This window comes from Pongo pygmaeus, chromosome 8, assembly GCF_028885625.2.
Source record: "Pongo pygmaeus isolate AG05252 chromosome 8, NHGRI_mPonPyg2-v2.0_pri, whole genome shotgun sequence".
In the NCBI taxonomy this organism is placed as follows: Eukaryota; Metazoa; Chordata; class Mammalia; order Primates; family Hominidae; genus Pongo; species Pongo pygmaeus.
In genome coordinates this window covers 58,143,665-58,164,727 of record NC_072381.2, presented here as the reverse complement: position 1 = coordinate 58,164,727, position 21,063 = coordinate 58,143,665, and the positions used below count along the sequence as shown (strand labels likewise).

General features: G+C 37.5%; 1 protein-coding gene across 10 annotated transcripts in view; it reads left to right on the top strand.

Moving 5' to 3' along the window:
• The window catches only part of CCSER2 (coiled-coil serine rich protein 2), a 192,420-nt gene that overhangs the window by 23,941 nt on the left and 147,416 nt on the right, over positions 1–21,063 (top strand). For all 10 annotated transcript variants that reach the window (XM_054503015.2, XM_054503019.2, XM_054503017.2 and 7 more), the window contains 2 exons: positions 17,200–18,655; positions 19,801–19,997. In XM_054503015.2, coding sequence (XP_054358990.1) covers positions 17,239–18,655; positions 19,801–19,997 — 1,614 coding nt within the window. In that variant the 5' untranslated portion in view covers positions 17,200–17,238. The remainder of the gene's footprint in view (positions 1–17,199; positions 18,656–19,800; positions 19,998–21,063) is intronic.

Sequence of the window (21,063 nt, the reverse complement as noted above, 5' to 3'; positions counted from 1 at the left end):
GTGGGATCTTGTTCCAAATATTGTCCCCACTATTTTCTTTATTTTTAACCTCCTCTTTGAGCTCTTTTCCTGGAGAAAAGAGGGTACAAAATAAAAAAATAAAAAAACAAAAAAACCCAGGCCAGGCATGGTGGCTCATGCCTGTAATCCCAGCACTTTGGGAGGCTGAGGCGGGTGGATTACTTGAGCTCTGGAGTTCGAGACCAGCCTGGACAGTGTGGCGGAAACCCATTCTTTACAAAAAATACAAAAATTAGCCAGGTGTGGTTGCACACACTTGTAGTCCCAGCTAATGGGGAGGCTGAGGCGAGAGGGTTGCTTGAGCCCAGGAGGTCGAGGCTGCGGTGAGCTGTGTTTGCACTACTTCACTCCTGCCTGGGTGGGTGACAGAGGGAGACTCTATCTCAAACAAAGAAGATTGCTTCTATGTTATCTCAAGTTACTGTCTTTTTTTTTTTTTTTTTAGTTTTAAATAGGGTTTGTTGGAAAGAATTGGGTATGTTTCCTGACTGTTTATCTCTTTATTCTTGAACCTGCTGTAGTCAGGTTTCTGTCCTCATCTTGTCTCCTGAAACTGCTTTGGCAAAGGTGACCAAATTTGTAAACTACCAAGCCCAATTATTTTTGGTTTTTAGTTTACTTATATGTGGAATTTGACACTACTGCTTGTTATCTTCAAAGTTTCTTTCAAATTACTTTTTTAGTTCTCTTCTTTACTCTTGGATCATACGTTCTCTGCGCCAGCCCTCGCCCCCCGCCCCGCTTCCCCTCATCCATTTTTTAAGTGTTGGTGATACCAGGACTGTGCCTTTCTCTCCTTGTTGTACATCTTCTCCAGGTGACCTCGCTTGTTTTTGGTGGGAAATTTGACCATCATTCCCGTACTGATAATTCCCAAATCATCATCTTCCTTTCAGATCTTGCCCTTGCATTTCAGACTCCTTTGACCAGTAAACACCCTCGCGTATGCTCTCTAGATACGCACCTCAAAGTTAGCTTGACCTGCTAAGTTTATGATCTTCTTCCCCAGACATAATGTTTGCCCTCAATGAAAGGCAAACATCATGTCTGGGGAAAAACATCATGTCCAGTCAGACAAGCCCAGAATTTTGAGCTCTTTCCTCTTATCTCCCACATCTAATCAATCACTCATCCATTTATTTGCTAAATATTAATGCTCTCATTTTGTGCCCATTATTGTGACAAAATTCTTTAGATTTAATATTGCTGATATCTTTTGTACCTTTTTGCTACAATCTTTGTTGTCTTTCTCATGTTGTAACTAACCTCTTAACCCATCTCCCCTTCTTAACCCATCTCCTGCATACTTAAATCAAAGTGACTTTTCAAAATTCAGGTCAGATCTTTTTTTTTAATGGTTTAAAACCCTTTAGTTTCCTAATTGCCCATAGTAAAGTCCAAACTTCTTAGTATGGCACATAAGCCACTCTGTAGGCTATATTTTTCCACTATTCTTCCTTTTTTCTTACTCATTTCTGAAACCCTGTTCACTACCATTGTTCAGCCAACAACAGTTTTCTGAATGTGTCATGCTGGTTCTGTGTTTTCGTTTATGCTCTTAAGCTGTATTGTTTTTTCACATTCAGTGTCTTTATTTCTATTTACTATTTATCTTTTGAAACTCAGCTCAAGCATTGCCTCCTCTACGAAGCCATTTATGTTATCCCTCTCTCCCAGTTAAGCGCTTTCTTTTTTGTTCCCCCATGTGCTACCCCATATACTCTGCTCTAGCAGTTATAGTACTTCATTCCCCTTCTCTTGTCTACATGTCTTTTCCCTTATATTGGAAGGTCTTATTTTATCCACAACCTCTATCTTAGAGCCTGATTCATAATAGGCTTTCAATAAATGTTTAATAACTAAATGAATGTATTTTAAGTCATTGCTGTAATGACAGCATTTCTTCCTTTACCAGATCATAAGCTGCTTATGGCAAGTACTGTATGTACCTTCTTTACTTTTCAGGATCTTGTCTTATAGTTACTTTATAAAAAAGTGTTGTGGCTGGGCGCCGTGGCTTACGCCTGTAATCCCAGCACTTTGGGAGGCTGAGGTGGGTGGATCACCTGAGGTCAGGAGCTTGAGACCAGCCTGGCCAACATGATGAAACCCTGTCTCTACTAAAAATACAAAAATTAGCTGGATGTGGTGGCGGGTGCCTGTAATCACAGTTACTTGGGAGGCTGAGGCAGGAGAATCACTTGAACCTGGGAGGTAGAGGTTGCAGTGAGCCAAGATCATGCCATTGCACTTCAACCTGGGTGACAAGAGCGAAACTGTCTCAAAAAAAAAAAAAAAAAGATGTTGTATTAATCTGAGGTAGAGGTTTGCAGTGGATTAAGTGTGGCCTCTCTACAAAGGAAGAAGTTGAGTTCTGTTAGTCCTAAGCACAATAAGATATTTGAGGGTCGTTATAATTAATTTATAGAGGCAAACATTGCACCTAACTTTAATCACTTTGGTATTTGGCAAATCAGGCAGATTCTCAGTGTCAGTACTCTGGGGATTGGTTAAATGCTGTTAACTATTTTAAGAATTTTTACTTTTAAAAAATGTTAAGGTATGGGTGTCCTAGTTGCTATTAAGAGTTGTGTGAGCAATTATCTAAAACATTTTGTAACTAAATCATACAGGGAGCCAGTATTTGAAGAGCACAGTCATACTGAGACTAAAACTGTGCCATACTCTATTTCTTTTGTAATTTAGTATTTTTTTTAAAAAAAGTTTTATGCCAAAAGTTTTAAGTTCCTTCTTCAAAAAAATGAAACAAGTAGGTGTCGTGGATATGCGTAGAGATTGAGATTCTAAATTAGAATACATTATTGAGAAGGAAGCTATCAGGGAAGAGATTGGTTTCTTCATTAGGGTTAGTAACCCAACATAGTTTGTGGAGAGGTGGAAAAAAAATCAATATCATGCATTAGTACCTGTTTTACTTACGTAAACAGGAACCTATGAATAGGAGCTTATAATACCAGTTCTGTAGGACCTCAGATATTAATTGAAATATACCGCCAATTGTGTGATAAGCTGTTATACTTTATGTGTGTGTGTATATACATATAGATGTGCTGATAATGTAAATTTGAGGTAAAAATTAGTAAAATACCTAGCAAGACACTGTTAAGGAATATGCTGTTTATTCTTGCTTTTAACCTACATTTGTAAAAAACCAGTTAGGTGCCAGCCTATGTCTTAGGGCTTGACTGAGGCAGCAGATGATTGAAAGTCAGTCTGTGTTCTCAAAGAACTTGGCCTCCAGTGGAGGGAAAATAAACTTTGAGTGTCTGAGGGGCATTACTTGGTGTGTTGACAAGAAACGAGAGCCCACATCTGAGGCTGGTGGGTTTGGCATCTGCAAAGATGGTTTGATACCATGAAGAATGTGTGAAGGGTGAGGGGTAGTGCATTTCAGACACAAGACTGTATGTGTAAACACATGTCTGTGAGCCCCAGAACTCCCAACAAGTCAGGCATAAACTTTTACAATTAGTCGAATAATCGGGGCTGATGACTAACTACACCATCCATAGAAACCTTTAAAATTCCCTAGCTCCCTTTTCCCTCCATTGGACTTGCTTCCCAGTGTATGGCCTCATATTTCTTTTTTATGACATTTATTATATTTTTGTGTTTTTTTTTTGAGACGGAGTCTCGCTCTGTCGCCCTGGCTGGAATGAAGTGGTGTGATCTTGGCTCACTGCAAGCTCCGCCTCCCGGGCTCACGCCATTCTCCTGCCTCAGCCTCCCGAGTAGCTAGGACTACAGGCACCTGCCACCTCGCCCGGCTAATTTTTTTGTGTTTTTAGTAGAGACGGGGTTTCACCGTCTTAGCCAGGATGGTCTTGATCTCCTGACCTCGTGATTCGCCCGCCTCAGACTCCCAAAGTGCTGATATTACAGGCATGAGCCACTGCCCTCGGCCATATTTTTGTGTTTTTAAATGTCTAGTCTTTGCTGGGCCATTAGCTCTAGGAGTGCAAGGTTTATATCTGTCTGTGACAACTGTATCTGCAATAACTTGTGCAGTTGCTGGCACATAATGGATGTTCAGTAAATACTTAGTAGACAAATAATGCTTTTATGGGTAACATAATGGTGTTATGGAAAGCATATAGTAGTTCTGTTGAAGAAGAGAATGTGGTTTAATGCATGATTTTAAGTATGATTTTCCTTTCCCATTAGGTGGAATTTAGCCATCTAGACAGTAAAGAACACACATGCCTCTTGAGTTGCTCACCTCTGTTTTCCCCTGACTGCAGTGGTTTGGAAGACATAGATAACTATGAAATAGGACATTTTGGGTGAGGTTAGGGTCTGAAGTTAGCATGGAGTTTAAAAATCTTGTATAGTCAAAATTGCCGTTGAGAAACCAGATGGTGACTTAAGTTTAACCTGGTTATCTTTTCTTGCAGCTTTGGTTGAGTACCAAAGAGTTGGTCAGTTCGGAGAGTTGGCTTCTGCAAAAAATACCCATTTTCAGATAGTAGTATCTCACTCTTGGTAATTTGCTCATACTGTGCCAAGCATGTATAAACTGAGGCTTACTGAGGGAGAGATTCATGTCTTTTCCTATATGTTCACTTTGTAAGTATATTTTTATAGAGTGGAATGATGGGTGGAATCACCTACACCATTAATGTTCCTCTAGCTCTGGAAAGTAATTTTACTTTGTCTAAATTCAAATATATATGTGTTGGAAGGCTGAGGTGGGAAGATCACCGAGCCCAGGAGTTGAGGCTGCAGTGAGCTGTGATAGCACCACTGCACGCCGGCTTGGGTGACAGTGAGACCCTATCTAAATATATATATATATTTGTGTATATATATATATATGCACACACACACACACATACAGATATGTATATATATATATTTATTAATTATACACAGACACAGACATGTGATGTGATTGCCTCAACTATTCTCTCCTCCACCATCTCCACTCTTTTCAGGTACAGAAATTCATTTATTTACAAACAGTTTAAGTTCTGAAAGGCTGTTCAAAAATTCTTTTTGTAAACAATCGCTAACATCTTCCTTTGGTGTCAGGCATTGCTGAGAAACTTTCATTTCGGTTGGTTGCTTTGTTCATATGTACAGAAGCTTATGAGTTGAAAGTAGAGGAGTTTCTGTATGTGGGACCTGTGAACCTAGGCATGTACTGTCTCCTGGTCCTAGGACCCTGCTTTGCGTAGTGAAGTTTGCTCTTCAGAAAGATTCCTGTAACCTTCTGCCACTGGAAATGACTCAAGACCAGGAACATCTAATTTTCAGGACATACACTTTTTTTTTCCCAACTTTTTTTTCTTTTTAAAAAGTGCTTTATGTCCAAAGGATTACTTAATTCTCCAAGGATGAGTTAATTCAGGCATTACTATATCAATAGTATTTTATACAGTTGTGGAATTGGGAGGGGACTTGATTTATCTCCCTCTGGTGCACCTGCAACTCTGAAGGGTCCATTGTATCTGGGGGAAACAGAATGGAATGTAAAAAATGTTTAGTTGATTTATGTGCGGGTCGGGTCAAGAACAGGTTAAACTAATTATGATAATAGGGGTTAGAATAGAGCAGTGGTTCCACAGTGTTTGTGTGTATCAGAATCACCTGGAAGACTTCATTAAAACAAGATCTCTGGGCTCTACAGAATTGCTGAACACTATATCTAAGGTAAGGCCTTAGAAAATCTGTTTTTAACAAGTTTCTAGGTGTTATTGATGCTTTTGCTGATCAGCCTTGGTCAGGGTAGTTAGAAGTTTATGATTTTGCTAATTCAAGAGTCCTTTGTCTTTTGTAGAAGGAGTTAAATGTAGAGATCCAGGGTTTGGGAGTTCTCTGAATAGGAGTATGCAGGTGCTCCTTAGAGAGAATGAAAATGAATGCTAAGAGAAGGAGGATAATGTGGAATGTGCTGAAATTTATTTCCTATCTCTTTCCCTGATGAAAGCATCCTTATTTGGGGTTTACTTTTTTATTTTTATTTTTTTTTCTGAGACGGAGTCTCACTCTGTTGTCCAGGCTGGAGTGCAGTGGTGCGATCTCAGCTCACTGCAACTTCTGCCTCCCGAGTTCAAGTGATTCTCCTACCTCAGCCTCCCAAGTAGCTGGGATTATAGGCACCCGCCACCACACTCAGCTGATTTTTGTATTTTTAGTAGAGATGGGGTTTCACCATCTTGGCCAGGCTGGTCTGGAACTCCTGACCTCAGGTGATCACCTGTCTCACCCACCTAAAGTGCTGGGATGACAGGTGTGAGCCACTGTGCCCGGCTGGGGTTTACTTTTTTAAATGGAAGTTGTGTATGGATGTTTTCAAACATCGTGTGTAGAGAAAACAGCATAATTAATCCCTGGTGTTATTTACCACTCACCTTTTAATAGTTTCAGTTTTAACTGTCACACTCCCTTTTTTGAGGGGTGTTTTGATATTTAATGGAGTGTTTCAGATTTTCTTACTTTGTGATTCTTTTTTTCTGTATTTATTAGTTGTGGTTCTTCTATAAAGAAGATTTTCTGTCAATTTTTTGATTACTTTGAAATACAAGAAGAGCAGGATACATGCTTATTTCTTTTATCAATTTGTAGAATAAGTTGTCTTCGCAATAAGGCTTATTTTTACTATTTATAGGAGTAGAAGCAGTTTGAGGCTTTTAATTTTTTAAGAGAAGCTTTAAAAAATAAAGTATAACTTACATACAATAAAATACATAAATCTTAAATGATGTACTCTTGGTGAATTTTACACCATCCAGATCAAGTTGCCAACATCTCAGTCAACCCCTTTTCAGTTAGCCACCTCTTGCAGAGTTAGTCTCTGTCCCAGGGATTTCCAACATATGAATTCCAGATTGGCAGAATCAACATCACCTGGAAACTTGTTAAAAATACTTTTTCCTAAGGCCTTACCTTAGATATGTTGGTTCAGAAACTCTGGGAGTGGAGTCCAGAGATCTTGTTTTAATGAAGTCTTCCGGGTGATTCTGATACACACAAGCACTGTGGAACCACTGCTGTATTCTAACACATATTATCATAATTACTTTAATCAGTTCTTGACCTTACTCTCACATAAATGGATCAACTGAACATTTCTCCCATTCCATTCTGTTTCCCCCACATGCACTGGATTTTTTCCTGTGCCCCTGGGTGAGAAGTCTTGCTGCTGCTTCCCCAGCAGTTTAAGGCTTTTGCTTCAGAGGACAGAAGGAGGCAGGGAAGTGAGAGGGTTTGTGTTTGTTCCAGTGCAGCCTTTGATCACCTCCTGCATGCCTGTGCCATTAAGAGGGGGCTTTCTTATATGTTTCTCTTGAATGCTAGGTTGAGGCCCATGAGGAAGAGCTTGCTGTTGTGCTAGTCCACATTTGGCTTTTAAGCAGACATTAAAATGTTAGCTTATTACTCCTTTTTATGGTGGTCATTTCTGTCTTTTATGCTCAGCCAAAAGTGAAACTGTTAAATGTCCCATCTCTCCTGGGAGGGGCTTGTCTCCCTTTGGAATTTGGTTGACTTGCTTGCCTTACAATAACAGCTTTCTGATGGGCTTATGAAAGTTTATGATTTTGAAGATTATCTGGTTCTTCCAGGTTTTTAGGTAGGAGTGATATTAATTGCAGCTTTTTACATCGAAAATGGAAATCTGACCTTCATATAAATGGAATCACACTATATTTATCCTCAAGTCTCTGGATTCTCTTGTTTAAAGGATCCTGTTAGTTTTATCTGTATTGTTGCATATAGCAATAATTAGGTCTTCATTACCATGTTGTATTCTATTATGTAGAAACTACCACTAACATTTTTCTTTTTTTTTTTGAGATGGAGTTTTGCTCTTGTTGCCCAGGCTAGAGTGCAGTGGCGCAATCTCACCTCACTGCAACCTCTGCCTTTTGGATTTTTGGATTCTCCTGCCTCAGCCTCCCGGGTAGCTGGGATTACAGGCATGCGCCACCATGCCTGGCTAATTTTGTATTTTGAGTAGAGACAGGGTTTCTCCACATTGGTCAGGCTGGTCTCAAACTCCCAACCTCAGGTGATCCGCCCACCTTGGCCTCCCAAAGTGCTGGGATTACAGGCATGAGCCACCGTGCCTGGCCTCACTAACGTTTTTCTATGAAACTATAATTCTAATGTATGTAGATCTTTACAAAATGTTTCATGTTTAGGTATTTACTGTTTGTCATATACTGAGCAAGCTGGGGCTTGAGTAGTGTATTCTGGTGAATCAAACCCAGTATGTGCCATTAGTGAATTTATGGCCTAGTAGTCTTCCATCCATGTTAATGTTACTCCTGTTACTCTTCTTCCTGATGCTGGATCTCCTATGGCCCTGTCCCTACTGCCCATTTAATTTAATTTAGGGAACTTTGCTCAAGCAGATCCTGTATAGGCTAAATGTTAAATTTAACATTTAACAATATTGCTTGTTGTGATTTGACCTGGTGTTTGTAAAATGTCTGTACTTAATTGTTATACTTGTCTACTATTTTAAAATGCAGTATATGGGTCAATATTGACGTAGTTTGGCATGTGTCATCTTTTCCTAGCCCTCTGCACATTAATGACATTTGCATCCCCACAGGTATTTGAGTTTTGTGTTCTTGTACCAACTGGTAAAATCTGGAGGGAGAAATTTTTATGGTTTGGCCAGGGGAACTTCTGGTTCCTCTTTAGTTGTTAGTATTTTTGTTCTTTTAAGTTTAAATTTCAGGAAGTAATATACATTGGATCTGCATAATAACCTTATTTAATGTTCTTAAACCACAAATTCCTTTTGAGCCTAACTTTTACAAGTTACTTTGAACTCCATTTATGTGAGTGAAAATGAAGTTGTAGCTGGAGCACAGAAAGGTCATATTGATACAATAAAGAGGCTTTGTGTTGAGCATGGCATGTCCTCTTTAAAACTTTAAAGAATCTGGAAGTAAGTGCACCATTTTAAACCTTTACTTTGGCTAAAGTTGTCATTTTTGCTTACTTAATTGGTATTTTATTTTATTTTTGAGATGGAGTTTCACTCTTGTCACCCAGGCTGGAGTGCAGTGGTGGCAATCTCCAGTCACTGCAACCTCTGCCTCATGGGTTCAAGCGATGCTCTAGCCTCAGCCTTCCAAGTAGCTAGGATTACAGGCACCTGCCACTACGCCCAGCTAATTTTTTTTTTTTTTTGTATTTTTAGTAGAGATGGGGTTTTACCATGTTGGCCAGGCTGGTCTCAAACTCCTGACCTCAGGTGATCCACCCGCCTCAGCCTCCCGAAATGCTGGGATTACAGGTGTGAGCCACCACGCCCAGCTAATTTTCTTTCTTTCTTTTTTTTTTTTTGTATTTTTAGTAGAGATGGGGTTTTACCATGTTGGCCAGGCTGGTCTCAAACTCCTGACCTCAGGTGATCCACCTGCCTGGGCCTCCCAAAGTGCTGGGATTACAGGCGTGAGCCACCATGACCAGCCGCTTATTTAATTGCTGTAATCAAGCCTTTGAATCAGCTTATGCCACAGATGACAACCAGGAAAAAATGGGAAAAGGGGATATGAAAGAAGTAGTTGAGTAACACAAGGTTAAAAAACATTACTTTAAATTCTGATCTAGTTGTCTGAACTTCAAAGTAGATTTCCGAAGTAACTGCTTATACGTGTGTAGTCATCAGTATTGTTGTTCAGTTAATTGCTCTTATACTTAGTAGTGAGTTTATGTCTGTTTAAACCCCTAAAATGCAGACAATTTATACCTTCTAAAAAACTATTTGAAAAACTAAAAAAAGACAGTGAGTGGGTGGTTCCTCAGATGATGAGGTAATGGATATGAAAGGAGTTTGAAAAAGTGACAGCTCTTACTGTTCTTCTGCTAAATTTCTGTAATTAATATCTAGGTCCTTTGCAGTCTTTATGCTTTTCCTCTGACATTAGCCATTCAGTCCCTTCCTTCATTCTTGTCCCTTGCTGTCAGTAGGCTTCTCAGAATACAGGCAGCATCGCTTAACGAAGGGGATCTGTTCTGAGAAACGCCTCCTTAGGCCATTGTTGTTCTGTGAACATCATAGAGTATACTTACACAGATGCAGATGGTATAGCCTACTACACACCAAGGCTGTATGGTATACTATCTTGCTTATAGGCTACAAACCTGTATGGCATATTACTGTATTCAATACAGTTGTATTGAATACGGTAACACAATGGTAAGGAATTGTTTATCTGAAGTTATGTAAACATAGAAAAGGTACAATAAAAATACTATATAAAAGAGAAAAAATGGTATACCAGTATGGGGCACTTGAATGGAGCTTACAGGACTGAAAGTTGCTCTGGATGAGTTAGTGAGTGAGTGGTGAGTGAATGTGAAGGCCTAAGACATCATTGCACACTAGTATAGACTTTATAAACACTGTACAAACAGGATACAATAAATATGTAAAAAATAAAGTAATTGCATTACAATGTTACAATGGCTACCATGTCACTAGGCTATAGGAATTTTTCAGCTCCACTGTAATCTCATAGGACCATCGTTGTAAATATAGTCCATCATTGACTGTAACATCATTGCGTGGCTCACTGATTGTATTTCATTCCTTTGTCATGAAGGCAGTTTTCATTGGCCCTGGAATCAGGTAAACTTGAACCTGAATCCTCTTTGACGGTTTATGAATTTGTGACTTTGGACAAGTATATTAGCCTCTCTGAATCTTGGTTTTAGCTATTTAAGACGGGAAGAAATCTACTACCTTATAATGTTATGAAGATTAAACAAAAAGGATGAAGTGGTAAGCATGGTACCTATCATGTAAGTGCTTAATAATATTTGCTGCTGCTTTTCCCTTATCCAACTGTAGATTTCTTTTAAAAGCGAGAAACTTGATTTACAGTTTTAAAAAAAGGCATTTATAAGTATTTTTGAATTTGTTTTTGTTTCTGTTTTTTTTTTGAGACAGTCTCGCTCTTTTGTCCAGACTGGAGTGCAGTGGTGCGATCTCGGCTCACTGCAACCTCTGCCTCCTGGGTTCAAGTGATTCTTGTGCCTCAGCCTCCCGAGTAGTTCAGATTACAGGTGTGCACCACCACGCCAGGCTAATTTTTGTATTTTTGGCAGAGACAGGGTTTCGCCATATTGGCCAGGCTGGTCTTGAACTCCTGACCTCAGGTGATCTGCCTGCTTCAGCTGCCCAGAGTGCTGGGATTACAGGCGTGAGCCACCATGCCCGGCCTGAAAAAAAAATTTTGAATATTAAATACCAATACTGTAAATTTGCTATACTTCAAAAAATTATTCTTACAGAAACTAAAAAAAACTCAGACATTTTCAAGCACTGGTCCAGATATTAGTCTTAGTTCACCACTAAATTAAAGCTCACAGATGGTATTAAAGTGTCTCAGAGATTATATCATTAGATGATGTAGGCAACATATATTTTTTCAAATTGTTAATGAATGGATTTTTTAGACACCTAACAGATTACAGATTAGGTAAAGTGCATCCAAGACAGTATGGCTACCAAAATGAAGCAGACTCACAATGTCTATTTTATTTTATTTCAAAATTATAAGCAAATATAAGGGAAAATTTCATGAACATTTAAAGACAGATGGTAGCTCATCAACAAATGAAGTGATAATATTCGTAACATAAACTTCATAGTGGAGCTGTCAGACTAGTTTATCTTAAGACCAGAGTTCAAGATGATTGATGTCATTTGTGTTGCAATTATTTGTATATTTAGAAATCATTATTCTTCATAGAGAATAGCACATTCAGGTTCTAACATTATTCTTTTCCCCCACAAACTGGTGGAACCACAAACACTAGTAACAGTGTGTCTCTCTTTTGGGCTCATCTTGTGCCTCTAAGTTATTAATACTGAAGATGCTCTTGGGAGATAACATGTATTACCCTCATCTTAGGCAGGAAAATAGAGGCATAGAGAAAGGAAAGAATATAATTTTCTTTCCATGGTCTACTTGTGACAGGTGGGGAAATGTTAAAGCCTTTCTGACTCACAGGCTCTTTAATCTTTAACATGTAGTATTTATTGATTTGCAAAATGACCCTAATATGTCATATCAATACCAGTTTTCTTATGTTTATACCAAAAGTGATTGTGGGTATGGTAGTATGTTTTGTGGAAAAGACCATTATCAAAAATGAGGAAGACAGTTGTCTGGCATGGATATTGCCACTGTCCCTTGCTCTGCTCTTGGCAAACGTTGCTGCTTGATCATGTCACTACTTCAGAAGCTAGGTTTGACCTCAGCATCCTTTTTGTTTTTTAAAAATTTTAATGTTAAATGTTTAGTAGAGATGAGGTCTCACTATGTTGCTCAGTTTGGTCTTCAACTCCTGAGCTCAAGCGATCCTTTCGCCTCAGCTTCCCAAACTGTTGAGATTACAGGTGTGAGCCACTGTGCCCGGCCTCAGAATCCTTTTCAACATATTGCCCAAGGGAGCTATTACCAGTCAATCACAGGTCCACAAAACAAAGTTCTTTTTTAGTCTTTCCCTACTGTTGAATTAATTTACATTAAGAGATTATGAATTTACTTAAAAGTTGAGGATCTATTCAATTTGTAGTCCTGTAGCTGGCCTCAGAGTACAGTATATGACTTAGTTTATGTTCTCAGCAGATTTACTTTCCTGTGGGTCAAATAGACATGCACACAATTAGAAGACAAACTCAGCTATATTATTGCTGTGAAGAGAATAGAGAATGATGTAAGATTAATTTTAACTGGAAACATTGGTGGATGTGGTGATTTTGGACTTTGAGGATAGAATCTTCCAAGTGGTCTTTAGCAAAGGCATAGAAGTTAGAAAATATAGGATGGATTTTGGGGAATGACAAATAACGTATCTTGGCTTAAGTATATATAACAAGGATAAGGTAGAACCAAATAGAGTAGCTTGCTCCCTGTACAATGAGTTTTGGGTTTTATTTTGTTGTTCCTAGTCTCACAGATGGTTTTTAATCAGTAGAATGACGTTATCTAGATCTGTGCTTTAAGAAGATAACTGCTGACAGTTTGAATAGAAGTAAGGTTGGAATCTTGACATAAATGTAGGAATCCTTGGTAGTAGTACAGGAAGAAATGATGAGCATAAGAACTAGAATTGTGGAATGGAAGTGGTGAATTTAGAATAAATTTTTAAAGGTAAAATTAATGTGATTCCTATAGGATTAAGTTATCCCCAGAGGCTCCAGCATTTCTTTGGAAGGATATCCAGTTATTTCTTTTGTATATTCCAAGTTTAAAAAATTTTTTAAAGGTGATTTTTTTTCTCTACTTGTATTTCTGGAGAATTATTTCTTTATCCTTGGTATTTCATTAACTTAAATAGGATACGTATTTGCATCTGTGATTTGGTATGTTTTTTCTTTCCTTCCATAGATTTTTTTTCACCTTTATTTTAGGGATATTTTCTATTATGTCCTCCTGCCTTTTCTCTTCTGTTTAATTAGTTATTCTACTTCAGGGATACTAATTATCTTTCTGTTCAGCCTTTGTCCTACATTTTCTTTCTAATTCGATATCTTTGTCTTTTTTTTCTCCTCAATACTTTTTTTTTTTGATACAGGGTCTCACTCTTTCAGCCAGGCTGGAGCGCAGTGGCTTGATCACGGCTCACTGCAGCCTCGACCTTGTGGGCTCAGTTGATCTTCACGCTTTAGCCTCCTGAGTAGCTGGGACAACAGGTGTGTGCCACCATGCCTGGCTAATTCTTGTATTTTTTTTGTAGAGATGAGGTTTTGCCATGTTGTCCAGGCTGGTCTCACACGGCTGGTCTCACACTCCTGGTCTCAAGTGATCCACCCACCTTAGCCTCCTCAATATACTCTTGTTACCTTAAGATTTTTCTCCTTGCCATTTGTTTAAGTCTTTGCTTCTTTTCCTTGCCTTTTTTTTTTCTTTAAATTCATTGTTCTTAATTGGTTTCCGTAACGCTGAAGCCTTTCTTTTCAATTTACCTGTTTTGTCTTTTCATCTTTGGGCTTTTGTTTCATTAGATGCATGTTCTTATTCGGTTGTTCTGTGTTACAAGGAACTGTTTATATGATTGTGTGGGCATTTCTTTTTGTCTTGCTCAGGCTTAATTTGGATACCTAGGTCAAGACTTTGCTTTTGCCCTTCTGTGGCCCTGTGCTTTCCCATCTCCTTAGATTGCGTTAAATGTCCTATACCAGTCTCATTTCATACTGCTGAGGGTACAGTACATGTCTGTGGGATTCAGATCCTTCCCTCAACTCAGTATAGGGCCTTAGAAGTTGGCAGATCCTGGTGATGCCTCTGCCTAGGTTTTGAAGCCTCTGTGCTCGGGATATTTTTCCTCAACTTTTCTAGGGCATGGAAAATCAAATTTTTCTATCCAAACTAGAGATATTTCTTAAAATTTTCAAGTTTTTTAGTTCACATTTCTTTCTCACTTCTGCTTCCAGGCAGTAATCAGGCTGCCAGTCATACTGTACCATACAGAATTTCTGTCCGCTACTTTTTAAACTTTATAGGTTCTTAGTTTAAATAGTTTTTTGTGTTACAGTATGTAACTGGTAGGTTTTCTGCTAAAAAAAAAATCACATACACACATATATATATATCTCTTAGTTGTTGGTAACAGGACGTTCTTTAGTCTTTTTTCACTCTATACGTGAACATTTGTACGATTTTCTAAATATTTACTTTTGACCTAATAACATGTATTATAGGAACTCTACTTCTTAGGCCAGGGTTGACTTGGAATCAGTTGTTTTAAAAATAAAAAAAAATTCTCATGGCTTTAGTAATTAAGGTTTTTCAAATGTCTTCTAGCTTTTATAAAACCATGTATTTTTTTTAAAAAATAATATGTTCTTTAATTACCTTTTATTTCACTGGCTTTAAGGGAACAGGTGATTTTTGGCTGCATGAATGAATTGTATAGTGCTCAAGTCTGAGATTTTAGTGCACGTGCCACCTGAGTAGTGTACATTGTACCCTACTACATTGTGTAGTTTTTAAAAAATCTCTCATCCCTTTCCCATCATCCCCCTTTCTGAGTCTCCAGTGTCCATTATACCTCTCTGTATGCCTTTGCATACCCATAACTTAGCTCCCAATTACAAGTAAGAACATATGGTATTTGGTTTTTCATTCCTGAATTACTTCAGAATAATGGCCTCCATCTCCATCCACGTTGCTTCAAAAGATATTATTTCATTCTTTTTTATGGCTGAGTAGTATCCCATGGTGTATTTTCTTAATTCACTCATCGGTTGATGGGTACTTAGGTTGGTTCCACATCTGGCAATTGTGAATGTTGCTGTGATAAACATACATATGCAGGTTTGTTTTTTTTTTTTTGATACAGTTTTCCTTTGGTTAGATACCCAATAGTGAGATTGCTGGATCAAATGGTAGATTTAGTTCTTTGAGAAATCTACATACTGTTTCCCATAGAGGTGGGACTAATTTACATTGACACCAGCAGTACCTAAATGTTCCCTTTTCATCACATCTATGCCAATATCTATTGTTTTTTGATTTTTTAATAATAGGCATTCTGGCTGGGATAAGGTGATATCTCATTGTGGTTTTAATTTGTATGTCCCTGATGATTAGTGATGTTGAGCATTTTTTTTCATGTTTCTTGGTCATTGTATACCTTCTTTTGAAAAATGTTTATTAATGTTATTTGCCCACTTTTTGATGGGATTATTTTTTTCCTTGCAGATTAGTTGGAGTTCCTTATAGATTCTGGATATTAATCTTTTGTTAGATGCATAGTTTGCAAATATTTTCTCCCATTCTGTGGGTTGTCTGTTTACTCTGATTATTTTTTGCTGACCAGAAGCTTTTTAGTTTAATTAGGTCGCATTTATTTTTTTGTTGCATTTGCTTTTGGTGTCTTAGTCATAAATTCTTTGCCTAGACCAATATCCAGAAGAGTTTTTCCTAGGTTTTCTTCTAGCATTTTTATGGTTTCATGCCTTGGATTTAAGTCTTAAATCCATCTTGGTTGATTTTTGTATATGGTAAGAGATAGGGATCCAATTTCATTCGTCTACATGTGGCTATCCAGTTTTCCTGGCAACATTTATTGAATATGGCGTTCTTTTCCCAATTTTCGTTTATGTATGCTTTGTCAAAGGTCAGTTGATTGTATTTGGCTTTATTTCTGGGTTCTCTACTCTGTTCCTTTGCTCTATGTATGTACTTTTATACCAGTACCATGCTGTTTTTGTTAGTATAGTAGCCTTGTAGTATAATTTGAAGTCGAGTAATGTGATGCCCCCAGATTTGGTTTTTTGTTTAAGATTGCTTTTTGGTTCCATATGCATTTTAGGATTGTTTTGTCTAATTCTGGGAAAAATGATGTTGTTATTTCACAAATTGCATTGAATCTGTAGACTCCTTTGGGCAGCATGGTCATTTTCATGATATGGCTTCCTCTAATGCATGAGTGTGGGATGTATTTCCATTCGTTTGCATTGTCTGATTTCTTTCGGAAGTGTTTTGCACTTCTTGTAGAGATCTTTTACTTCTTTGGTTAAGTATTCCTAGGTATTTTATTTTATTTTTTTGCAGCTATGGTCAAAGGGATTGAGTTCTTGATTCTCAGCTTAGTCATTGTTGGTGTGCTACTGATTTGTGTACTTTGATTTTGCAACCTGTGACCTTACTGGATTTATTAAATCTTGGAATCTTTTGGAGGAGTCCGTAGGATTTTCTAGATATATAATCATATCATTGGCAAACAGAGACAGTTTGACTTCTTCTTTTCCAATCTGAATGCCTTTTATTTCATTCTCTTGCCTGAGTGCACTGGCTGTGGCTTTCCATATGTTCTTATTTTTAAAGGAGAGACTTTTACCCAAAATGAAAAAATTGTTTGGATTGGAAATTGGAAGAAGTACTCTGTAAGTATTATTTTTTACATAGTCAAATTTGGTGGTTTAATTTTATTATTTCTGGATTTTGCTGTCATTCATAGCATACATTTATAAAAGTTTATAAAAATGTTCTTTATTTTCTTCCAACATAAAGTTGTTAATTTAATTAGTGCATTCGGTATTTGCCAGGAGTTCTGTAGGAATCATGAGTAGCTTTTGGGTTTTTCTGCATATAAAAGTGTAAGTATCATATTATGTAATAATTCATGTAATTATCCTTATTTAGGAAGGTTTAATGTACATCTTTTTTCTCTTCACAGATTCTGTCAACTTTTAAGAACAAATGCACCTTATAGCTCATGGAAGAAAAAACACAAATCAAGACATTTTTGGGTTCCAAGTTGCCAAAGTATGGAACAAAATCTGTAAGAAGTACATTGCAGCCAATGCCAAATGGGACACCTGTTAATTTATTAGGAACTTCCAAGAATAGTAATGTCAAAAGTTACATCAAAAATAATGGCTCTGATTGTCCATCATCTCATTCATTTAATTGGAGGAAAACAAATAAATATCAACTTTGTGCACAGGGTGCCGAAGAGCCTAACAATACTCAAAATTCACATGATAAAATAATTGATCCTGAAAAACGTGTTCCTACTCAAGGAATGTTTGATAAAAATGGGATAAAGGGAGGTTTGAAAAGTGTTTCTTTATTCACATCAAAGTTAGCAAAGCCATCCACTATGTTTGTGTCATCTACAGAGGAGTTAAACCAAAAGTCTTTTTCTGGACCATCTAATTTGGGTAAATTCACCAAAGGCACATTATTAGGAAGGACTTCATATTCTTCGGTCAGTACTCCAAAATCACAGTTGAATGGATTTTATGGAAACCGGTCGGCTGGTAGCATGCAAAGGCCTAGAGCGAACTCCTGTGCCACCAGAAGCAGTTCTGGAGAAAGCTTAGCTCAATCCCCAGACAGTAGTAAATCTATTAATTGTGAAAAAATGGTAAGGTCACAAAGTTTTTCACATTCCATTCAGAATTCATTCCTTCCACCTTCATCTATAACCAGATCACATTCCTTTAATAGAGCTGTGGATCTTACAAAGCCTTATCAGAACCAACAGCTATCCATTAGAGTGCCTCTACGGTCAAGTATGCTAACAAGAAATTGCCGGCAGCCAGAAGTGCTCAATGGGAATGAACATTTGGGGTATGGATTTAATAGGCCTTATGCTGCTGGTGGAAAGAAGTTGGCTTTACCAAATGGCCCAGGTGTAACTTCTACTTTAGGTTATAGAATGGTTCATCCCTCTCTGCTGAAATCTAGCCGATCTCCATTTTCTGGGACTATGACAGTTGATGGAAATAAAAATTCACCTGCTGACACATGTGTAGAGGAAGATGCTACAGTTTTGGCTAAGGACAGAGCTGCTAATAAGGACCAAGAACTGATTGAAAATGAAAGTTATAGAACAAAAAACAACCAGACCATGAAACATGATGCTAAAATTAGATACCTGAGTGATGATGTGGATGACATTTCCTTGTCGTCTTTGTCATCTTCTGATAAGAATGATTTAAGTGAAGACTTTAGTGATGATTTTATAGATATAGAAGACTCCAACAGAACTAGAATAACTCCAGAGGAAATGTCTCTCAAAGAAGAGAAACATGAAAATCGGCCACCACAGGATATGTTTGATTCCCCCAAGGAAAATGAAAAAGCCTTCAGTAAAACTGATGAATGGATAGATATAAGTGTCTCTGGTAAATATTACTTACCTTAAGTTTTTTTTCTTTCTTTTAAATAATATAACTGAACTTACATTTAGGATTATCTTCAGATAGATTTCAAGATATTATCAGTTTCACGGAGGGATATATCTAGACAAAATTGAGGTGGGGCAACGTTTATTTTCCTGTGACTTTTGCTCCATACCCCATTTTTCACCCTATCCAAGACAATATTAATAAAACCACTCTTAACCTTTGTTGTTCTTTAGCTGTTATACACAGCCTATTCCTGCTTAGTATATGCAGTGCTTCTAAATGACTTCTCCTGCCTACCTTAACCAGTGTGGTATGCCATTAAACAAATCATCTCTTCTCTTAGGATAGCATTTCATTTCTATTTGTTAAGAGTAAAGCTGTACCAAAGGGTACAATGAGATAATATAGGTTATGTGTAATCTCATGGATTTTTTTATCCTGGAAAATTTTTCTTGTTTAGCAATTTTTGTAGATACACTTCCTGAGAGAGCTTTATTTATTTATTAAACTGAAGAAAGTGAAATAATACCTGTTAAACATTTCCTCTTATGTTTGGTTATCCTGTTACTAAATGCTGGATAAAATGTATTTGGTATTTGTATGCCCATATACCTGAATAAAGAACAACTAAAGGGATTAGATATAGACATGTGGTATAATCAGGGGACTAGATCGTGCATAGAAATGCATGTACAAACCCTTGATTGTCTATAGGTCTTCTAAAAGAGACTGCCGGAACAAGTTTATTTTTTTATAGGGAGGCAATTATGAGTACCCTACATTATTTAATCTATGAAGTTAAATAGTGTACACAGAGGAAAAGGAGTTTCCTGGCCAGTGTTTAAAAATAAATATCTTGGGAAATATAGGAATATGAGGGTTTATTTACATTTTCGGAAATATTACAGAAGTGAAAGATGACTGGATGAATTTTCTTTTCCTCTATTAGAAAATGTTTCAGTAGGTTATTTTAAAGATTTTGGCTCTTGATGTTTTTATTGCTTAGGATATAGAAAATGCTACAGTTATGAGTGCTTTTTTTGAGCCAGCTTTTTTGCTATATCAAATTATTAGCACTTATATTTTTAGGACATGAGAAACAATTATATTTTTGTGAATCAATAACCTTTTTTCTCTTGAAGACAGGAGTGAATGTACAAAACATACTTCTGGGAATAATTTGGTTTCACCAGATACAGACTACAGAGCTGGTTCTTCGTTTGAACTCTCTCCATCTGATAGCTCTGATGGTACATACATGTGGGATGAAGAAGGCTTGGAACCCATTGGAAATGTCCATCCAGTTGGGAGCTATGAGTCCTCTGAAATGAACAGCATAGTATGTATGGATTTATGTACTCTTGGAATATTTTGGTTACCCTACTATAGAGAGACTTGTGATATGATTAATTTTGTAAAAAATTTATGAATTAACTTTACTACTTTGAGAAATGGAAGTTCGTATTTGTTAAGAGCCTATAAAATATCTGACTCTAATATGAAATAAAGCATGGAGAATATATTACATTTGACTTAAATATACTCAACATGTTTACATATATATTCCTCATACATATGTGAATACTGTATTAGTAGGTTAATCTATGCCAGTGGTTCTCAAAGACTGGGGGAGGAGGCCAATGACTGGAGGTGGTTTTGGTTGTCATATTGATGAGTGCTTCTTGGCATCTAGTGGGTAGATGCCAAGGATGTTGTTTAACATCCCACAGTCCACAAGACAGAGACCACAATGAATTATCTAGCCTAAGATGGCAGTAGTGCTGCTGTTGAGAAACCTTGGCCTGTGCTATACTGAGGTAACATTGAAGTGCCAACTCTCAGTGGGATAATACAATACAAGTGTATTATTTTAGTCTTAGAAAGTCTATTGTGGATCTGGACAGCTCTCTAGGGCAGCTGTCTTTAGTGATCTAAGCTGCTTTGATTTTGGGGCTTGACCATCTTTTGAGGTCCCTTCTTTTCACTATGGCAGAGGAAGAGAGTGCCAGAGGGTCTCACACGTATAATTACTTGCATTGGCCTGCAGGCAACACTTGGCACTTCTGTTCATGATCTGTTGACCAGAACTAATCATGTGGTCCCATCTGAGTACTAAAGGGACAGGAAGTGTAATCTTTGTGTGTGCCTGGAAGGCAAGGGAATCAGGTATGGGCAAGTGTTAGAAGACCTGCCATGAATTTATATGTGCATATTTTAAGAAACATGGCAAATAATATGGATAATATGCCATATGGGTAAAGTGTAATTGGTATGTTTAAAGTGACTCATTGCAGTTATTCAGTATATAAAATATGATTTTCCAGTAGTTGTATGGGGAAATTGGTAGTCTTTGTGGCTATATTAAATTCCAAGTGGATTTCAGGCAGTGTAATTTTCTATACTCC